Source organism: Melospiza melodia, chromosome 1 (assembly GCF_035770615.1).
Source record: "Melospiza melodia melodia isolate bMelMel2 chromosome 1, bMelMel2.pri, whole genome shotgun sequence".
NCBI lineage: Eukaryota > Metazoa > Chordata > Aves > Passeriformes > Passerellidae > Melospiza > Melospiza melodia.
Window position 1 is genome coordinate 1,287,088 of NC_086194.1, and position 20,965 is coordinate 1,308,052.

At 52.1% G+C, this 20,965-nt stretch overlaps 1 protein-coding gene across 4 annotated transcripts in view; it reads left to right on the forward strand.

Moving 5' to 3' along the window:
- Positions 1-20,965, forward strand: part of SETD2 (SET domain containing 2, histone lysine methyltransferase) — a 43,249-nt gene that overhangs the window by 20,099 nt on the left and 2,185 nt on the right. Inside the window, exons 12-19 of one of the 4 annotated variants that reach the window (XM_063167199.1) lie at positions 7,223-7,271; positions 7,738-7,918; positions 10,431-11,127; positions 13,215-13,349; positions 13,460-13,599; positions 14,914-15,025; positions 19,943-20,023; positions 20,169-20,270. In XM_063167199.1, coding sequence (XP_063023269.1) covers positions 7,223-7,271; positions 7,738-7,918; positions 10,431-11,127; positions 13,215-13,349; positions 13,460-13,599; positions 14,914-15,025; positions 19,943-20,023; positions 20,169-20,270 — 1,497 coding nt within the window. Of the gene's footprint in view, positions 1-1,327; positions 1,573-7,222; positions 7,272-7,734; positions 7,919-10,430; positions 11,128-13,214; positions 13,350-13,459; positions 13,600-14,913; positions 15,026-19,942; positions 20,024-20,168; positions 20,271-20,965 lie in introns of those variants that run through there. The other 3 variants (XM_063167111.1, XR_010029209.1, XR_010029215.1) reach the window with 3 other exon arrangements.

The following is a 20,965-nucleotide window of genomic DNA, read 5'->3' on the forward strand; positions in this document are numbered from 1 at the left end:
TGACTTTAATAATGAGGATTGATTGCAAGAGGTTAATTAAAATAATGGGTGTTAATTGTGCAGCGGAACCAGCACAGGTGAAGGAGACCTCACCTTAAGCTTTGCTTGTGCCACTTCTGGAGCTGCAAACACCAGGGTTTAGAAGTGCAGAGATTCCCAGGAGAATTCAGGGACATTTTACCTCAGTCTGATGTTTTCAGGAGGATCAGATACTCCTGAACATGCACAGAGTTTGGGCACAATCATTTGTGACAGAAGTCTTAGGTGGGAAGGAGTGGGGTAAGACACATTTCTGTAGAGAGGCTGGATTGTGGTTTGGTGCTTTCCTTCCTTTTCTCCAAGTGCATCTGATCATTTACCAGATTTGAATTTGCAGAGTCTTGGTGTGGTTTTCCTCTCAAAGTGACACCATCAGGTTGAATTTGTGGTTCAGTTGGGAAAAGTCCTTTTCCATTGTTAAGGTTGGAAAAGACCTCCAAGATCAAGTCCAACCTGTTTTAAAGTAAAAGTTAAGTCAGGCCTTAGTCCTGCTCTGCTTTGGAGCCTTGTTTTGGGTATCCAGACTAAGTTTCTCCTTTGTGTTCCCTTCCACACTCATGTACACAGAACAGCACAGAGAAAATGATAAAATATTAGTAAAACGTGTGAAATTTCACAAAACTCCCCCAAAACGTTGGTTTAAGACCAGATTTGATCTGATGGTGTCGTTTTATCCCCAGGATTTGTGTTTTCTTTGGAGCTTGGAGAAGCTCAGCTTGGGAATCTGCAGAGTTTTGTTGAAGTTGTGGTGGGACCACGGAGTCCTGACACATTCCCATATTTTACATGTGGATTCTCATCCTCTCTGTGTATTTATTAATGAACCTCAGGTCGTGGTCTGATTGTAGGGATGGGGTTGGATCTCATGAGCTTGGAGTAATCCCAGCAAATCCACCCCATAAAAGCAGGATTGTGACACGGGGCTGTGACAATTCATTTCTCTCCCACATAACAATTGTAGGGAAACTGGGAGCTGGGAATTTATCCTGTCCTGGACTTTTTCATGGCTCCAGGAGTTAACTGCCTCTGTCCAACTCTCCCCTCATTAGGTGCCACCAAAGCCCACCCCGGATGTCTAAAAGACAAATCCAAGCTGGAAGGGGGACGGATAACTCACCCCCAGGTGCCTTTCCCAGCACGTCCAAGCTCTGGAAAAGCCGGGGTTTTGGCGTGGTGGAGCCCCTTGGCGCTGTCTGGGGGGCGGGAGGGTCGGAAACGTGGTGACTTTAGCGCTGTCCTCTCCAGCCTTGCTGACGACCCCCTTGTAATTTCCACCGTTTCCATCCAGCTTCTCCGGGCAGCCAGAGCTGACCAAGGGGCTCCTTTTCTCCAACTCCGTGCGGAAGAAGGGAGAGGACATAGCGCCAAGAGCCGGGAAGATGGTTGGGAAGCTGGCTGATGCATGAGCAGTGTGATAGGTGAAAGGAGGACAGAGGTGGTTAACTCGGGGATGCCGACGTTATTTTGGTGCGTCCATTGCCGGCAATGGACGTCGCTCCGGGGAAACCCCAGCTCCTGGCCTGAAAGGATTAAGTGAGCTTGATTTTTTTCTCTACCTCTACACACAGGACTTGTGAGTCCTTCCCGGGCTGGCTGAGGGGTGCTGGCCACGGCCGCACCCCTGGCACGACACACACCCACTCGCATTCCCAATGTGGGATGAGTTTTCAGCCCGGGCTCGTGGGCGCCGTTCCCGCTCTCCGAGGAAGCGCTGCATGGCTTCTCCCGGGCTGAAAACTCCCTCCCAGTGCCACAACACCCAGCAAGGCACAGGTGTGGTGCTTCCACGTGGTTCTCCCAGGTGGATTGTGCTCAGGTAAGGCTCTGTGGGCTGATCCGTGTGGAGAGGCCATGCTGGAGGTGACACGTGGTGTGATGGACGGCAGAACTCTTGGAATCATCAGAACACGCCATAGGGACAAGCTTGGGAAGCTCTTCCCAACGTCCTCTTGGGGGCTGAGGTTGATAGCTGAGTTGAGGGACAGAGAGGATGTTTTGGTGCCACTCTGCCTCATGTGGGACCGAGCTTTGGGAGTCTTCCCCCACCCCAGAGGAGGCTCTCACCTTCCAGGAAAGGGTTGTGGCTCTGAGGATCCATAGGTCCTTTCCTTGTGACTTGCAGAAGATCTTGGTTTTAGGAAATATCTTTTGTTAGAGCCAGTCTTGGGTTTGAAAGGTTTCATTTGGATACTTCTGGCCTTGTGAGCGTTTGCGGTGACTTGGAGCTCAAGGCTGAATCCTCACCCTGACCTGGGCCAAAGTGGATTTTTTTTTGCCCTTAATAATCATGGAATCAGGGAATTGGTGAGGTTGGAAAAGCCTTCAGAGATGATTGAGTCCAACCATCCTCTAGCACTACCAAGGCCACCCCTGCTCCCTGTCCCCAAGTGCCACATCCACAGGGATTTTAAATCCCTCCATGGATGGAAACTCCCCCCTGCCCTACGCAGCCTGTTCACTGCTGGACAACCCTTTCCATAAGGAATTTCCCCAGTATCCCACCTGAACCTCCCCAGGAGGCCGTTTCACCCTGAATGGGGCATCTTGGGTGACCAAAGGCAGCTGAGCTTCCATCTTCCCCTGGGATGATCTTTCCAAGTCTCCTCTGATTTATCCTGGTGAAGCCCCCTGAAGCTGCTCTGGCCTGTCCCTTTCCCAGTGAAGCCATCCTGGGGTGCCTGGCTCTGGCTCCAGCACGCACATCCTGTGCTTTAATCAGGAATTTTATAATTTCTTATAACTTAGAGCAAGGAATAGCTGGGGAAAACAATAGGATTGGGGAGCGGCCAGGCCGTGGTTTGCTGTGGGATCTTCTGGCCTTCACGCAGGGATTTCATGGTGTTGGTCCAAAGAAAACACAAATCCTGGGGATAAAACGACACCATCAGATCAAATTTGGTCTTAAACCAACATTTTGGGGGAGTTTTGTGAAATTTCACACATTTTATTAATATTTTATCGTTTTCTCTGTGCTGTTCTGTGTACATGAGTGAGGAAGGGAACACAGCTGTTCCTAAGGAGAAACTCAGTCTGGATACCCAAAACAAGTCTCCAAAGCAGAGCAGGACTAAGAGGAGAGAGGAAGGGAGGGAAGAGGATCCAGCCTGGTAGGGGATGGATTTGGTCGTGTTCTTCCTTCAACAAATCAACAGAAGTTCATAGAATCATAGGATAAACTCATGGAATCATTAAGGCTGGAAAAGACCTCCGAGGTCATCAAGTCCAACTGTTAGTTCAGGAATGACTGGCAGCTTTGAGGGACATAATTTTGTAGAAGGTTCCATCAAGGCACAATCTGCATTTCCCACTGCAGAACCCTTTGAGCCGTGACTCCATCCTGCAGCTCTTCCCTTTCCCAAGCCAAGGCTGGCTCGTGCCCGAGGCTGGACAGCCTAAATGCCATTTTTTCCCCCTCTTTTGTGTCGAGCAGACTCGTGTCACTTTTCCTCCTGCCTTTAATTTTGCGTGCGGTGCCTTCAAAGCCGTGCCGGGCGCTCGGGAGCCATTTGGAGCCCGTTAGCAGCGGCCGCGTTGATGGAGGAACCCTGCAGCTCCCGTTTCCAAAAATAAAACTGCCTTTTCTTGGGAGCTTCCCCAGCCTGCTCTGACCACCATCTGCTTCTCATGGAGCAATTTGGACAAATCCCTTCGTTTGTTCCTGGTTCAAAGCTTTTTGCTGCCTCCATCTTCCCACACGGGGTGGATGCTGGAGGCTCCATTGAGCGGGGCTGGAGTTTCTCTCCACCAGCACGGAGCTCACTCCCTGCTCATCCTCACCTTGGATTTTGGGCTTCCTGCACGTTAGGGCTGGCCAGGTTGTTGGGCTGGATCCTGGAGTGGGCACCCCCAATGTCCTGGGGAAGTTAGAGCAAGGCATGGCAGTGTGACAGTGCCAGGATTATCCCCTCACTCCAGGTGCTCCTTATCCTCCTTCTCTTCCCACTGAGCCTTTTCCCAGTGGTTTCCATTCCCCATCCTGCTCTTAACTGGGAGAGATCTTTTTTAGGAGCTGGGGACTTGGTGTAGTTTAGCTCTTCCCAACATTTGCGTTGTCCTTCTGAACATCCATGATTTTCATCCATGATCCCATTCCTTGGTGTCTCCTCATTCCCCCTGGACATCCATGATGTTCATCCATGATCCCATTCCTTGGTGGCTCCTCATTCCTCTCTGGACATCCATGGTGTTCATCCATGATCCCATTCCTTGGTGGCTCCTCATTCCTCTCTGGACATCCATGATTTTCATCCATGATCCCATTCCTTGGTGGCTCCTCATTCCTCTCTGGACATCCACGGTGTTCATCCATGATCCCATTCCTTGGTGGCTCCTCATTCCCCCTGGACATCCATGATGTTCATCCATGATCCCATTCCTTGGTGGCTCCTCATTCCTCTCTGGACATCCATGATGTTCATCCATGATCCCATTCCTTGGTGGCTCCTCATTCCCCCTGGGAACAGCCAGATTTAGAGGGATTTTTTGGACGTGCTGCTCTGAAAATGAACATTTTTAGTAGTTTAACATGGGAAATAAAAAAATCCTGGCAAAACCCATTGGTGGCAGGTGATTTTGGGGCTTCAGAGCCTGCCCCTGTGGTCACCTCCATCCCACACAAGGTAGGGAGAGGCAAAGTCTTCCCTGCCATCCATAGCTGTGGAATTCTGTAGGAAAATGAAATTAAATCCATAGATGATGGCTGGATGGGGCTTGGAGCACCCTGGCCTGGTGGGAGGTTCCCTGCACGTGGTAGGGGTTGGAACTGGATGAGCTCCAAGGTCCTTCCAGCCCAAACCATTCCATGATTCCATGATTCCATTATATGGATTACATCATTTATAAATATATAAATCCTATATAATTATGGGTTTATCCTGCATCCCTCCTCACTCCAAACAGGCAGCTGCTGTTTCTTTACATTTACTCTGAAAAAACTGGATTTGGAGTACTGTAACCCATAGCAAACACATAAATAAATTTAAAAAACTTTATTTGAAGGGCATTTTTTGGGAATTTCAATGCCTCTCTTTTTTGTAGATGCTTCAAACTCCATGTGGTGTGTTTGAACTCCACAGAAAAGCAAAAATCTCTTTAAAAACCTAAAAATCTTGGCCCAAATCCCTTTTTTTTTTTAGCCAGCAGCAGCACTTTTGAAGTGGTTTTGCCTTATGGACAAACCACAGCAGGGTTTCTTCTCCTTCCCTTTTTTTTTTTGCTAAAGGAAATTCTCATTTTTAGCCCATCCAGTGCTGGGGGTGAGCACGTTGCTAATGAGCCCCCTGAGCCATTAATTAATTCCCAAACAGCTTTAAAAACTCAAGGAGTTTAAATAAAAGAGGATATTCTGTAAAAGCTGAGAGTCAAGGCAAGGTAAACTCCACATTTCTGAGCATGTGGAAGCTTTAAATTCCCAGCTGGAGCAGCCTTCACCCCCAGGAAATGTCACATCCATCTTTTTTCCCACTCTGCCTCATCCAAATGAAAGGATATTTTAGGGAAGGTGCTCTGGGAAAGCTGGAATGTCAGCCCAGCTCCCCAAAACAATTTATTTGTGTTAAACTGAGCATCTCCTTCATGATTTAATGGGATTTTTTTTGGGGATGCAGCTGCTGCTCCAGCAGGGATGCTTCATCAGGCACAATCCAGCTGGTTCATCACATCCTGCTGGAAATAACTGGGAATTCTTGGGAATTCTGTATTCCTTCAGGAAGGGAACAGAGCAAGGGCTTGATAGAAGCTGGAATTAAACAAAAATGAGCTTTTTTCCCCAACCTTCCAGCACTTGGACAGTCAGGAATGCTGTAAAACCTCTGTAGGATCATGAGCATCGCAGAGGTAAAACGGGATTTGCTCTGGGAATGCCAGAATATTCCAATTAAAAATACAATGGAGCATGGAAAGGTGCTGATAGAGCTCATTTCTTACTTGGGGGGACGCACAGTTGGTTCCAGTGACATGGGAGAGGCAAAGACATTGTGCTAAACCTGGACTTCAGGGAGGTTCTGCTCCTGATTCCCAGCTCTTCTTCCCTCTTCTTCCACGATGCCATCTCCAGCTGGAGTTGTCAAGATTTTGGGATCATCCAGTGCCACCCCTGCCATGGCAGGGACACCTCCCACTGTCCCAGGGTGCTCCAGCCTGGCCTTGGGCACTGCCAGGGATGCAGGGGCAGCCACAGCTGCTCTGGGAATCCCATCCCAGCCAGGAATTCCCCATTCCCAATCTCCCATCCATCCCTGCCCTCTGGCACTGGGAGCCATTCCCTGTGTCCTGTCCCTCCATCCTTGTCCCCAGTCCCTCTCCAGCTCTCCTGGAGCCCCTCCAGGCCCTGCCAGGGGCTCTGAGCTCTCCCTGGAGCTGCTCCTCTCCAGATGAACATTCCCAGCTCTCCAGCCTGGCTCCAGCCCTGCAGCAGCTCCGGGGCCTCCTCTGGACGTTTCCAGCAGCTCCAGGTCTCCCTGTGCTGAGGGAGGAGCTGGATGAGCAGAGGTTTGGGGTTTGGGGTTTGGGGTTTGCTCCTGCTGCTGAAGGTGTGGTGGCTGCTGGGTCTGATCTCAGCAGCTTCAGCAGCTCCTTGCTCAGAGGGGTCACTCAGAGCTGCTCCTGCTCATCCCCCCGGGGCTGCTCCCCCATCAAACATCAGAGCTTGGGAACACCATGGAAATGGGACCCTGTTGGGAACACCATGGAAATGGGACCCTGTTGGGAACACCATGGAAATGGGACCCTGTTGGGAGCTGGGAGCAGCCCAGGGGTGGTCCCTGAGCAGGGGGAGCAGGTGTTGGCCACCAGAGCCAGGATCACAGAGCCATGGAACGTCTCCAGGCTGATGGGACCTGTTGGGATCACCCAGCCCAACTCCTGCTCCTTGCTGGGTCATCTCAAGCTGCCTTGGAGAGCAGGACAGGGACAGCAGGAGCTGCTGCTGGGACACTCTTCTGCCACCTTGGAAGGTGTAGGGCCCTACAGCTCTTTGCCCAAAATTCCACTTGAAACCCATCAAAAATCAAACACTGAGCAGAGGAAATATATGGAAAGCACCACAAAAACCCCCAGAACTTTCCTTCAAGAGACCCTTTTCTGGTGGTTTATTGTAAATGTATGGGATTTATGGGGTTCTTGGCTGTTTGGGGTGGTTTTGGGAGCAGCTGGAATTGTGACCCTGCTGGTGGCTTTTCCACAGGAGGTCTATCGCATCCCGAAGAAGAGCCAAGCAGAAAAGGAAAGCAGTGGTAAGTTCCTCACCTTGTTCCATGTTTTCCTCTTCTCCCATGAAACTGCTTCATTTTCCCAGCTGGGAATGTCAGGGGATGTTCTGCCTCCATAGCTCCAACTCCTGGGAAGCAGCTCCTGGGAATGGGGAGGAAAATCTGAGCTGTGGGTGGGGAGAGATGGGGCCTGAGGGTGACATGGAGCAACCTGGAATTAAAATTATGGAATTGGTGAGCTTGGAAAAGCCCTCCCAAGTCTGAGTCCTACCATCCCCCAGCACTGCCAAGGCCATCTCCTCCACGTGGCTTTAAAATCCCTTCAGGATTGAGGACTCCACCCTTGCCCTGTCCCTTTTCCATGAGAAATATTCCCAATATCCAACCTGAACCTCCCCTGGCACTGCTTGAGGCGGTTTCTAAGAGAGGGGGGAGCCCTTAACACCCAAATGACAAAATTCCCTCCCTTTTTTCCCTGTTTTCCCAGCAGCTGACCGTGGCAGAGACCCAGGGGGGCTCCGGGATCAGACCCCCACTCCCAAGAACCCCGCGCTGAGCCGGGAGCGCGAGGCGGAGCGGCAGAGCCAGAGCAAGGAGAGGAAGAGGCGCCGAGATTCCCTGTCCCCCCCGTCCTCAGCCTACGAGAGGGGCACAAAGAGGCCAGAGGACAGGCAAGTGCTGGCAGGGAGCTGCCACATTCCAGGCGTCTGCCACGTTCCTGGGTAAAACATCCAGGGAAAGCGGGTCTGGGGGTCTCTGGAGTCACCCAGGAAGGGGATGGGGGTTTTCTCCTGGAGGAATCCTGGGGGTGAGGTTCAGCCCTGGTGGGAGTTGGGTGGTTCTTGGTGTTGGTGGCTTCTTCTCTGGGATAACTGCACCTCCATCCTCAGGTGTGGTTTGGGGATGAGGTGGGAAATGAGGGGAGCTGTGCCAGCTGCTGCACACAAATTAGGGATCGTGGAATGGTTTGGGTTGGAAGGACCTTAGAGCCCATCCAGTCCCACCCCATGGCTTGGGGACACCTTCCACTGTCCCAGGCTGCTCCAAGCCCTGTCCAGCCTGGCCTTGGGCATTTCCAGGGATGGGGAATCCAGAAATTCCAGGAGGCAGCCCTCCTAATGCAGCCTGGATCCTTCAAAACCCATTCCCTTCTCCTGCTCCACCTCTTCCCAATGTGCTGGGAGTTGTTCTGAACTTGGAGCAATCCCTGCCTGTACAGGAGGGAGCAGTGCCCAAACCAGGGTTTCTAACTCCAAAACTTCCTTGGCTGAGTGGCTATTCCCTAAAAATCCCTGTAAGGACAGCAGTCCAGATCCCAGCAGGCTGTTCCAGGTCTGCCTTTCCTTGGGAATGGTGGCATCACTGCCACGGCTGAGCATGCAAATTCTAATGAGGAGAAGGAAAATATTCCATGTCCTGCAGTTCAGAGAGCCTGGAGATCGTGTTAAAGGCAGCAGAAATGCCACGGAATTTCCTTTAGAGAAGTCACTTCTCTGTTGTCCCTCTCAAAGCCACTCCATAATTAGGGAACAATTGGTGCCGAGTCAGCCAGACGAGGAAACCTCGCACTGAGCTGGACTGGGAAAGTTGGAAACATCTGGATGAGAAGTACAGATGTAAATCTATCCCTCTGTAACGAGGCTGGAAACATCCCCAGGAAGTAAAACCTGGATTTTTGGGGTTGTTTTAAACAGAACAAGCGTTTTTTGGGTGAGCAGCTGCTGCTCTGGCTCTTCCCCCTGTGCCGTGTCCGTGTTGGTGAAGGACCAAATTCCTTCTCTGGGAATGTTCTCCCCACTCTGAGCATCCCTCTTTGTTATTCAAGGGATTTAGTATTTTGATTTAAAATAATCAAATAGATGGAGAAAGGAATGCTAAACCCTCGGTTTCCTTCTTCCCACTCCCTCCATGGCAGCTGCTTCTCCTCCAAACTCTCCAGGCAGTGCCAGGAAAGACTTTAATTAGGGAAATCAAACTCCTCCCAGCAATGAGGTTCCCATTAAGGGATCCTGCAGCTCCTCTGGGAATGCCTGGAAACAGCTCCAGCGGATCTGTTGGTAGCAATGTGCTTTTGATATGTAAATGGATCCCAGGAACACAGAATATATGGAGAATATCCTGGATGCTTTGCAGAATCCATTATATTAAGGCTGCAAAGCATTTTTCCTTGTAATCCCTGTTTTACCGCACTCATAACGTCTGGAAATATCCACCTTTGATCTGAAATTTTCCTTGGTTGGGCTTTGATCAAAGTCCTTAGGCTTTTTTTTTTTTTTCCCTCCTCCTTTAATTCCCTGGAAAAATCCCTCCAGCTGCTGCACGTTTTGGGATGAAAACTCTTAAGGAATTAAAAAAACCCATCCACACCATTATTTTCTGAAGCTGAAGCTGCGGTCTGGGAGCAAGCAGAATTCCAAACAGGAATGTGCTGCTTGTGATTCCCTTGTTCTTGGCCGTGTCTGCAGCTCCCATGTGGGGGTTCTGGACTGGAAGGGTGGAATTCCCACCCCAGCACTGGAATTTGGGGGGGAAGGTGCTGCCTTGTGAGTTGCTCCTGTTTGGGAGCCTCTTCCAAATTCCTTGTTTGTCCTGCTCGGGGAAAACATGGCAGAGTGTTTCCAGCAGGGCCTGTTTGGGTTACCCTGCAGATTGTGCCTTTCCTTGGCTTCTCTTGGAGATGTTCCCTTGCTCTCCAGGTATCCCAGAGCAGTTCCTCCAGACAGCTTCTGTGGCATCCTTGCATCTCCATCAGCACCAGGCTGATGTTGGCCAGTCCACTGGGATTGCTTATACTCTGCCCTGGCTCCCTGTGGATGAGCAGGTGTTCCTCTTGAGTTGGTCAAACAGCTGGAAAAAGGGAATGTTTTTAGGAATCCGTGCTGTTGTTGGGCATTCCAGGTTTCCCTTTTGTCCCTTTTGCTGCTGGGATCAGTGGGTGTTCCTCTTGAGTTGGTCAAACAGCTGGAGAAAGGGGAATGTTTTCAGGAATCCGTGCTGTTGTTGGGCATTCCAGGTGTGGGTGTTCCTCTTGAGTTGGTCAAACAGCTGGAGAAAGGGGAATGTTTTCAGGAATCCGTGCTGTTGTTGGGCATTCCAGGTTTCCCGCTGTCCCTTTGCTGCTGGAGCCCCGGGCCCGCAGCTTCCTGAGGCCTCACAGGTGCTTTCCCCGCTCCCTCTCCCCAGGTATGACACCCCAGCATCTTCCAAGAAGAAGGTGCGGCCCAAGGACCGCAACAAGCTGTCCACGGAGGAGCGCCGGAAGCTCTTCGAGCAGGAGGTGGCCCAGCGGGAAGCCCAGAAACAGCAGCAGCAGCTCCAGAACCTGGGAATGACCTCTCCTCTTCCCTACGACTCCATGGGCTACGGAACCCCCCACCACAGCTTCATGGGGTACCCACCAGGGTACCCCATGCAGGCCTACGTGGACCCCAGCAACCCCAACGCCGGCAAGGTGCTGCTGCCCACGCCCAGCATGGACTCCATGTGCTCCCCGGCGGGGTACCCCGAGCACTCCCAGACTTTGGTGGGGCACGCGGTGGAGCCGGCGCTGAGCACGGCGCAGCCGGTGCCCGTGGTGCAGCACGTGGCCGCCGCCGCCATGGAGGTGACGGCGCCGCAGTACGTGGGGGCGCAGGGCGACGCCGCCGCCGCGGTGCCCCAGGAGCCCAACGTGGCCGTGCTGCCCGTGGCCGCGGCCGGGGCGGTGCAGAGCCAGAGCTACGGCTCCGTGTGGGAGTCCAGCCAGCAGCCCCCCGTGGCCGTGCAGCAGCCCTACTCCCCGGCCCAGTCCCAGCCTGCCATCTACTACCAGGGCCAGACCTGCCAGACCGTGTATGGGGTCACCTCACCCTACTCGCAGACCACCCCGCCCATCGTGCAGGTAATTCCAGCTGGGAACACCCACGGAACCAGGGCAGCCAGCTGGGGAACACTGGAGTTACTGTAGGAATGTTGGAGGGCGGGATGGTGGGATGGATGGAGAGCAGAGATCTCTGCAGCCAGGGCTGGGAATTTGGGTTTATTGCAGAGGGCCTGGGTGCAGGGCCCTGCTGGGATTTGGGGTTCATTGCACAGGGCCTGGGTGCAGGGCCCTGCTGGGATTTGGGGTTTATTGCACAGGGCCTGGGTGCAGGGCCCTGCTGGGAGCTGCCAGCCACAGCTGGAGCAGGACTGAGAGGAGAGGGGAGAGAGGATGAGAGGGTGAGAGAGTAAAAGGGTAAGAGAGCGAGGTTCCCGTTACAATACCATAAATCTTCTACGGTGTTGAATATTCTAATTCTCACTAACCAATCTAGTACAAGATACAAATCCTACAGCATTCACATACAGCCTATAAGAATCACTACATTACCACACTGTGTTATATTTCAAACCCTAAAAACTCCTCTTTGGGCCCCTTCTGCCGAGCTAGTGGGGTCTGCTCTGCCCCTTGGAGCTGTCTGCAGGCAGAGGGTATTGTTCCATCAAAAGGGGATCACCTTCAGCTGGCCACACCATTGTTTCCCAGTTGTTCAGTAACTGAGGGATCTCAAAGCTTTCATTTCAGTCTCACTTACAGTTTCCATATTCTCAAAATCTTTTGCCAGACCATCATATTTATAAGGCTTTCCTGTTTCATCTTCCCCAGCAAGTTACTCACTGTAACTTCTGTGCTTCTCTTGGAGCATCTTCTTAGCTCTTCCCAGGGAGCTTCCTACCCAGGAGTAGAAGGAAAGCACATTCCAGGGTATTTTCCATCTACAAATGGTATAAATTAGAGAATCATGGAATTCTGGAATGGGGATGGTTGGAAGGAACCTTAAAGAGTGTCCAGTGCCATGGCAGGGACACCTTCTGTTATCCCAGATTGCTCCAGGCCCTGTTCAGCCTGGGCTTGGACATTCCAAGGGATGGGAGATACTGAGAACTTCCAGGGATGGAGATACTGAGAGCATCCAGGGATGGAGATAGTGAGAACATCCAGGGATGGAGATACTGAGAACATCCAGGGATGGAGATACTGAGAACATCCAGGGATGGAGATACTGAGAACATCCAGGGATGGGGGATACCTGAGAACATCCAGGAATGGAGATACTGAGAACATCCAGGGATGGAGATACTGAGAACATCCAGGGATGGGGGATACCTGAGAACATCCAGGAATGGAGATACTGAGAGCATCCAGGGATGGGAGATACTGAGAACATCCAGGGATGGGAGATACTGAGAGCATCCAGGGATGGGAGATACTGAGAGCATCCAGGGATGGAGATACCGAGAACATCCAGGAATGGGAGATAGTGAGAACATCCAGGGATGGGAGATACTGAGAATATCCAGGAATGGGAGATACCTGAGAATATCCAGGGATGGAGATAGTGAGAACATCCAGGGATGGAAATAGTGAGAACATCCAGGGATGTGAGATACTGAGAACATCCAGGGATGGGGGACATTGAACACATCCAGGAATGGGGGATACTGAGAATATCCAGGGATTGGGGATGCTGAGAACATTCTGGGATGGGGGGATATTGAACACATCCAGAGATTGGGGATACTGAGAACATGCAGGGATTGGAGACGTTGAGCACATCCAGGGGTGATGATTCCACAGTTGTTGGGCCCAATCAGGAATTTGCAGCTTGCAGGAGTATTTTGGTTTTTTGACTGTTGAATGGAGATTTGTGGATAAAAGCTGAGTAAAACACGGATGTGGGATCTCAACTTCCACTGGCTTTTAAAAGTAGAGTCTGGAGCTACCAGAATGAATGATATTACAAAAATCTGAGGATAATATTGGGAAGGAATTCCTGGCTGTGAGGGTGAGGAGGGGCTGGGCTGGGATTCCCAGAGCAGCTGTGGCTGCCCCTGGATCCCTGGAGGTGTCCAAGGCCAGGCAGGGACACCTGGCCTGGTGGAAGCTGCACTCCTGCAGTGAAGGTTTTTTTGGGAACAGCAGCTGATTGTGATTCCCTGTTGCAGAGCTATGCCCAGCCAGGTCTGCAGTACATCCAGGGCCAGCAGATCTACACGGCTCACCCACAGGGAGTCATCGTGCAGCCCCCCACAGCCGTCACCACCATCGTGGCGGCCGGGCAGCCCCAGCCCATCCAGCAGGTGAGCATCCAGAGGGATGGGGAGGTGTTTTCCTGTGGCATAAAGAGCTGCCAGGGCACCTTTTGTGAGCCCTCACAACTTTAACTTCGTCCCTTCCGTGCTGTCTGCAGCCAGAGCTGGTGGTCACCAACAACCTCCTGGATCTGCCTCCGCCTTCCCCTCCCAAACCCAAAACCATCGTCCTCCCTCCCAACTGGAAAACAGCCCGGGATCCTGAGGGAAAGATCTACTACTACCACGTGGTCACCAGGTGGGTGTGTGTGACAGTGGTCACAGGGGTCTTCAGGTGAGGGACGAGACGACAATGTTGACTCCATGTTCAGAAGGCTTGATTTATTATTTTATGGTATATATATACATTACATTATAACTAACTAAATAGAATAGAAGGAAAGGTTTCCTCTCAGAAGGCTGGCTAAGATTAGAATGGAAAGGAATGATAACAAAAAGCAGCTCTCTCAGACTCAGTCCGAGATAGCTCGGCCTTGATTGGCCATTAATGTTTATAATTAAACATCCAAGATGGCCCAATCACAGATGCCCCTGCTGCATTCCACAGCAGCAGATAATCAATGTTTACACTTTGTTCCTGAGGCCTCTCAGCTTCTCAGAAGGGAGAAAATCCCAAGAAAGGGTTTTTAGTGCAAAGGTGTCTGCGACAGGTGTGGGCATCACTGTCCCCAGGTGCCACATCCGCAGGGCTGGGATGGGCCCTGCACCCTGTCCAGGACAGCCCTTTCCTTGGAGGAGCTTTCCCAATATCCAACCTGAACATCCCCTGGCACAACTTGAGGCCGTTCCCTCTTGTCCTGTTCTTTGTTTTTTGGGAGAAGAGCCCAGCTCCCATCTCGAAGAAACACAATTTTCCCAATGTTTTTCCTACACCTTTCCCATCAGTTTTGGAAAGAACCAGGTTTTGGATCAATCCCTATGAATTTACCTGAAATTAAAATGAGTTTTGAGCTTCTAAAAAGGTATTTTTAAAAATTTCCAACCTCCATGGGAGGTGTGGATGAGGATCCACCTCCGAAAGGATAAGCAGGAATATTTCCCTCCATATCCATTTCCTGCTGTCAGTTGTTGCTCCTGGCACACATTTCCCTGCATCCATAAATCTTTTCCTTCTCCCTCCTGGATTCCTCCCTGCTCCAGCAGAGCAGGAGACCTTCAAACACCTGGAATTGAAACCAGTGGAGCAGGAATTGGTGAATTGTGTTGTTTGGAAGTTTGGGATGAGATGAGGAGACCCAAGGAGGCTGAACCTTCCCTGGGCTCTCTGCTGGGATGTTCCCACCCTTTCCATGCTGGGAATTCCATCCTGGTGGTGAACATCCTTGATCCCACAGTGTCACCATGCAGAAAACGGTGTGGATTTCCTTTCTTCAGTTCTTCCTGCTTGTTTTTAACCTTCTCCAACTTAGAAACCTTCAAATCAAGAGCAGTGCTGTGAATTCCACGTGTCAGGAGTTCTGATGGAATCTGGATGTCCCAGCTGATGGGACAACCCACGAGCAGGTCCCAGTTTCCCTCAGGAGGTGACAGTGGTGTGTTTCCCTCCCTGCAGACAAACCCAGTGGGATCCCCCAACGTGGGACAGCCCCGGGGACGACGCCAGCCTGGAGCACGAGGCCGAGATGGACCTGGGCACCCCCACGTACGACGAGAACCCCATGAAGGTGAGGGGCACAAATCTTGGGCACACACCATGGAGCTCCTCACTGTGGGGCTGGGAGGTGCCAGGGGCACAGAAGTGACCCCGGATCCTTTGGAGTGGCTCTGTTGGCCACGCTCAGGTTGGTTCTGGTGTTGAATGGACACTGGACTTCCCTGAAGTTCTGCCCTGGATTCCAACCTCTGTGTGGAGCTGGCCAGAAAAGTGGGAATGAGGGGGAGTAACATTGAGAAAGGACAAAATAAGGGTGTAGCTCAGGAGCCTTTCCCACCCCTTTCTGATTCCTTAACAAGCTGGAGAAAATCCATGGAAAGAGAGGAGTCAATTCTCCTGCTGCTCCATTGCTCCCACGTTCCCGGGGTTTTCCTGGAGGTGCTGTCCATCCTGCAGCTCCCAGGGACACCCCACGTGGCTGCTGTTGCCTCTCCACGTGCTGCCAGGATGCCAAGGGTTAATCCCATTCCCAGCCAGGAATCCTGGCGAGTTCACTCCGATGAAATTACAAATATTTATCTCCCTGGAAAAAAGTTAATTGGAAAATGAGCTCAGAGCTGGCACTCCCTGCTCAGCCAAGGGGCTGTTGCTTCCACAGAGGAATCCAGGGAAGCCTTTTCAAGGATTTTTATCCTTGGATCAGTGTCACATTTATCCCATGATATTCTGGGATCTTGGGGTTGCAAGTATTGTTGAAGGATATTGGGATTGAGCAAGAAAATGTTAATTGGAGGCTCCATAGGGAGATTTGAAGCTGGAATAGGTGGGAAATGCATCCCTGTGGAGGGATGAGCTGAAGTTCAGTGGTGGAGAGCAGCTTGGAGATGTTTGGGAGCATCCCTGGGGTGGGAATGAGGTGCTGGGGAGAACATTGGGCTCTTGTGAGCAGGGAAATCGATCAGTGCTGGTGCTTTTCTGCTTGGGAGTTGTTCTCCCATGGAGTTCTGAGGGTCTCGGTGCTGCCTGCACAGCAGAGGGAGCAGCAGGGGAAGGTGCTTCCATAGATGTGGGCTTTTATCCCAGAAATTGGGGTAAATATGAGGCAAGGGCTGAGGTGACCATCCAAGGGCTTCACCTCAGGCTGGACATGAACTGGCTGCTCCTTCAGGTTTTGTTGCATACTCCAAACCTGAATTTCCCTGAATCCCTCATTCCTAAACGAGCCGTGGCTCTGGCTGACCTCAGGCTGGGGTGGTTCCTGCTCACTCCAGAGCTTTAATTCCTTTCTTCTGGGCCAGGGTGGCCGGAAGGTCGGGTTTTTGCTGGCACTGAACTCCCGTGGTCGCAGCTCCTGCCTCCAACGCTCCCACCCTGAAATTACAGCCACATTCCTTGGATCTTTTACCCTCCTCCCCACCCCACACCTTTCCCAGATGGATTAAACCCACCCAGGAGGGATTAAACCCGCTGGCACCGTGTCTGACAGCTGCTGCTGCTATTCCCAGTGTTCCTGGGCTGTGGGGGAGGATTTTGATGGAAAGGCACAAGAGGAGTGAGAAGCCAGGATCGCTGTTCCGTTTAAAGCACACTTGAAATCCCGGTTTTCCCTTGGAAAATGGCTTTCCTGAGGGAGTGGCCCTGCAGGAAGCCAGGCAGGCCGGATGCTGAAGGTTTTGCATCCTTTTAGATGGAAAAAGTTTGGATTTGGGATGAGTTTGTCCCTTCCCATTGGTTCTCCATGGGAAGGTTGGTGTCAGAGGAGCAGATCCCAGCTGCTGGAAAAGAGAACTCCAGGTTTTCCCAAGTGTTTGGCTTTTTGCTCCCATCCCAGGCTGGTTTTCCCCCCATCTTTGTGGCCTCTCCATTCCCATCTCCCCCAGAGGCTGGAAAACAGGGACAGCACCATTCTGGGGATTTTCCTGTGTTAGTTTTCCTGGCAGCCTTAGGGTTATGGGATTTCACTTCGGAGGGATGAGGGAGGAAGGCCTTGATATGGAGGTTTTGATATTAAAATAAATTTAAAATGGAGTTTTAGCCTGAAATTAGGAAGAATTCCCCAAGGAGGAATGGGCACCTTGGCACAAGGAGGAGCTTGGAAACTGAGTTTTCATTTCTCCTCCTCATCCTTCCCTGCCAACTTTTGACACCAATTTTTGCCCTCATCCCATGTGGAGAGGGGTTGGATGGGGAAGGGTTTGGGGACAGAGAAGGGTTTGGAGATGGAGAAGGGATTGGTGGAAAAGGGTTTGGTGGAGAAGGGTTTGGGTGGAGGAGAAAGATTTTGGGGTGCAGAAGGGATTGGTGGAGAAAGGTTTGGGTGGAGGAGAAGGGATTGCTGGAGAAGGGTTTGGGGATGGAGAAGGGTTTGGTGGAGAAGGGTTTGGGGATGAAGAAGGGATTGCTGATGGAGAAGGATCCATCATGTAGAAGGGATTGAGGGTGGAGAAGGGTTTGGAGTAGAAAAAGGTTTGGTGATGGAGAAGGATTTTGGGGTGAAGAAGGGATTGGTTATGGAGAAGAATTTAGTGACTGAGAAGAATTTAATGATAGAAAAGGGATTGGTAATGGAGAGGGAATTTGGGGATGGAGAATGATTTGGTGGGGAAGGGTTTGGGGATAGAGTAGGATCTGGGAGTGGAGAAGGATTTGGGGCAGTTTGGTTTGGGGATGACAAAGAGTTTGGGAATGAAAAAGGATTTGGGAATGACGAGGGGTTCGGGAAGGGTTTGGGAATGACGAGGAGTTTGAGAAGGGTTTGGGAATCATGAGGGATTTGAGAAGGGTTTGGAAATCGTGAGGGGTTCAGGAATGGGGAAGGGTTTGGGAATGATGAGGGGTTTGGGAATGGGGAAGGGTTTCAGAAGGGTTTGGGAGCGACAAGGAGTTCAGGAAGGGTTTGGGAACAGTGGGGCTCGGGAATGATGAGAGATTTGGGAATGACAAAGGGTTTGGGAATAATGAGGTATTTGGGAAGGGTTTGGGAATGATGAAGGGTTTGAAAAGGGTTTGGGAATGACCAGGGGTTTGGGAATGACAAAGGGTTTGGGAATGGCAGGGCTCGGGAATGAGGAGGCTTTGGGAATGAGGAGGGGCTCGGGAATGAGGAGGGGTTCAGGAAAGGTTTGGGAATGAGGAGGGTTTGGGAATGAGGAGGGTTTGGGAATGAGGAAGCTTTGGGAATGAGGGGGCTTTGGGAATGAGGAGGGTTTGGGAATGAGGAGGGTTTGGGAATGAGGAGGGGCTCGGGAATGAGGAGGGGTTCAGGAAAGGTTTGGGAATGAGGAGGCTTTGGGAATGAGGAGGGGCTCGGGAATGAGGAGTGTTTGGGAATGAGGAGGCTTTGGGAATGAGGAGGCTTTGGGAATGAGGAGGCTTTGGGAGTGGCTTTGCCGATGGAGCTCTGCAGCCATCCCGGGCCATCTGCTCCCCATTCTCCGCCTTTTGAAGTGGCGGCCGAGCCTGGGGCTGGAGCAGGAGCTTTGATGTCCCTGCTCCGGCCAAGCCCCGGCCATAAAACCTCCCTGGCACGGCTGATTTACACCCTGTCCCTGTGCTCCCGGGTTTTGCAGCTCTGCCCCACAGCCAGGCACATTTTTAGGGATTGAAAGGGATTTTTTCCTGCTTTTTTTCAGTGTCAAATACTTTTAAAAAGTGGGATTTTTTAAATTAAAAGAAATATTGGGACATCGTCAAAGAGCAGGAGGAGAAGGGAAACCTCCCCCAGCTTTCCAAACCTTTAACAAATCCTTTTGTTCTCCCTGTCCTTACAATCCAAGTTGGGATGACCTGGATCCCAGACCTCTCCCAGAAAATGCTGCTGGTGCAGGGATGCTGCTTTTCCCTCCTCAGGCTCCAGGGAGATGGAAGAGTTTGGGATGGGAGCGTGTGGGAGGTGGGTGTGGATCCAGAGTGAAGGGATGGGCTCTGGGATGCAGCTGGAGTGGATTCTACTCCTTTAGTAAATCAGGGATCAGTACTCAGGGAAGCAGCCAGAAATTCCTAGAAAATTCCCTTTATCTTGACTGTAGCTAAAGATAATCCGTGTGAATGCTTGTGGGGCGCCCCAGCCCTCCCAGCAAATTCCTGAAGGAAAATCCACCACCACAGAACTTATTCCCACTGTGGACCAGCCTGGTTTCCCCAGGACACGCTCCTGCTCTTTTTCCAGCTTTTTTTCCAAAGAAAACAAGAACAAGGAGTGGTCCCCGTGCCTCCCAGGCCAGGAGTGTGCTGGGAATTGTGCCAGGATTGGGCTGGGAAATGTGTTGGGACCGAGCTGGGGAGTGGCAGGAGCAGGGCTGGGACTGTGCTGGGATCAGACTGGAAATTGTGTCTGGACTGGGGCGAGGAGCCTGCTGGCATTGGGATGGGGAGCTCACTGGGATTGGGCTGGGAATGCCTGCCTTGGGGTGTGGAGCGTGCCAGGACTGGGCTGGGAAACTCACCAGGAATGAGCTGGGAAGTGTGCCTGGACCAGACTGGGATTGGGCTGGGAAGTTCACTGGGATGAACTGGGAAAGTCACCTGAAAGTTCACCAGGATTGAAGTGGGGAATGCACCAGGGCTGTGTGGGGAAGTTTGCTGGATAAGGCTGGGAAGAGCACCAGGAGAGGGCAGGGAAGTTCTTGAGGCCAGGCTGGGAAATCCCTGGTTTGGGGTGGGAGCGTGGTGGCATTTGTCTGGGAATTGTACCTGGATCAGCCTGGGAAACAGGCTTGGAAGGGTGTTGGGAATGGGCTGAGGAGAGCACTGGAATGGGCCTGGAAACTCCTCAGAACTGGGCTGAGAAGCTCGTTGGGATCAGGCTGGGAAGATCTGGATTGGACTGGGGGGAGTGCTGGCATTGGGCTGGGAATGTCCCTGGGAATGGGCTGGGAATGTCCCTGGGAATGGGCTGGAAGCTGTGCTGCCCACCAGGCTGTGGGACAGGAGCGCTGTCCCCAAGGCAGGACCAGGGAATCATTTCCATCCCTGTGCTCCTCTCCAGTCTTCCAAGAAGCCCAAGACGGCCGAGGCTGACACGTCCAGCGAGCTGGCCAAGAAGAGCAAGGAGGTGTTCAGGAAAGAGGTGAGGGATGGGATGGGATAATGGGATGGGATGGGGTGGGATGGGATGGGATGGGATGGGATGGGATAATGGGATGGGGTGGGATGGGGTGGGATGGGGTGGTGGCAGCAGGGAGTGGATCCAGCACTCTGTGTGTGTCCCACAGATGTCCCAGTTCATCGTGCAGTGCCTGAATCCCTACAGAAAACCCGACTGCAAGGTGGGCCGGATCACCACCACCGAGGACTTCAAACACCTGGCACGCAAGGTGGGAATGTGGGAATGTGGGGGGACACGGAGGGTGCAGGGACATGGGACACAAGGACTTGGGAACACGAGGAGTACGGGAACGTGGGGACATGGATACTGAGACACAGGGACCTGGTCACACACGGAGCACGGGGACAAAGGATGTGGAGACATGGAGGGTAGCGGGACATGGGGACGTGGGACATGGGAGCATGGACATGGGAACATGGGGACACAGGAATGTGGGGACATGGGGACAGTGGGTATGGGGACATGGGGACGTGGGACATGGGAGCATGGACATGGGAACATGGGGACACAGGAATGTGGGGACATGGGGACAGTGGGTATGGGGACATGGGGACGTGGGACATGGGAGCATGGACATGGGAACATGGGGACACAGGAATGTGGGGACATGGGGACAGTGGGTACAGGGAACATGGGGATGTGGGGTTTGGGAACATGGACACAGGAACATGGGGACACAGGAATGTGGGGACATGGGGACAGTGGGTATGGGGACATGGAATGTGGGACATGGGAGCGTGGGGACATGGGGATGCTGAAACATGAGGACACAGGGACATGAAGATGTGGGTCCCTGGGGACACATGGAGGATAAGGGATATAGGAACACAGGGAAATAGGGTTTGAGGAGTTGGGAACAGGAGGGGTGGGGGAGCTTGGGAATACAGAGACAAGGAGGATGTG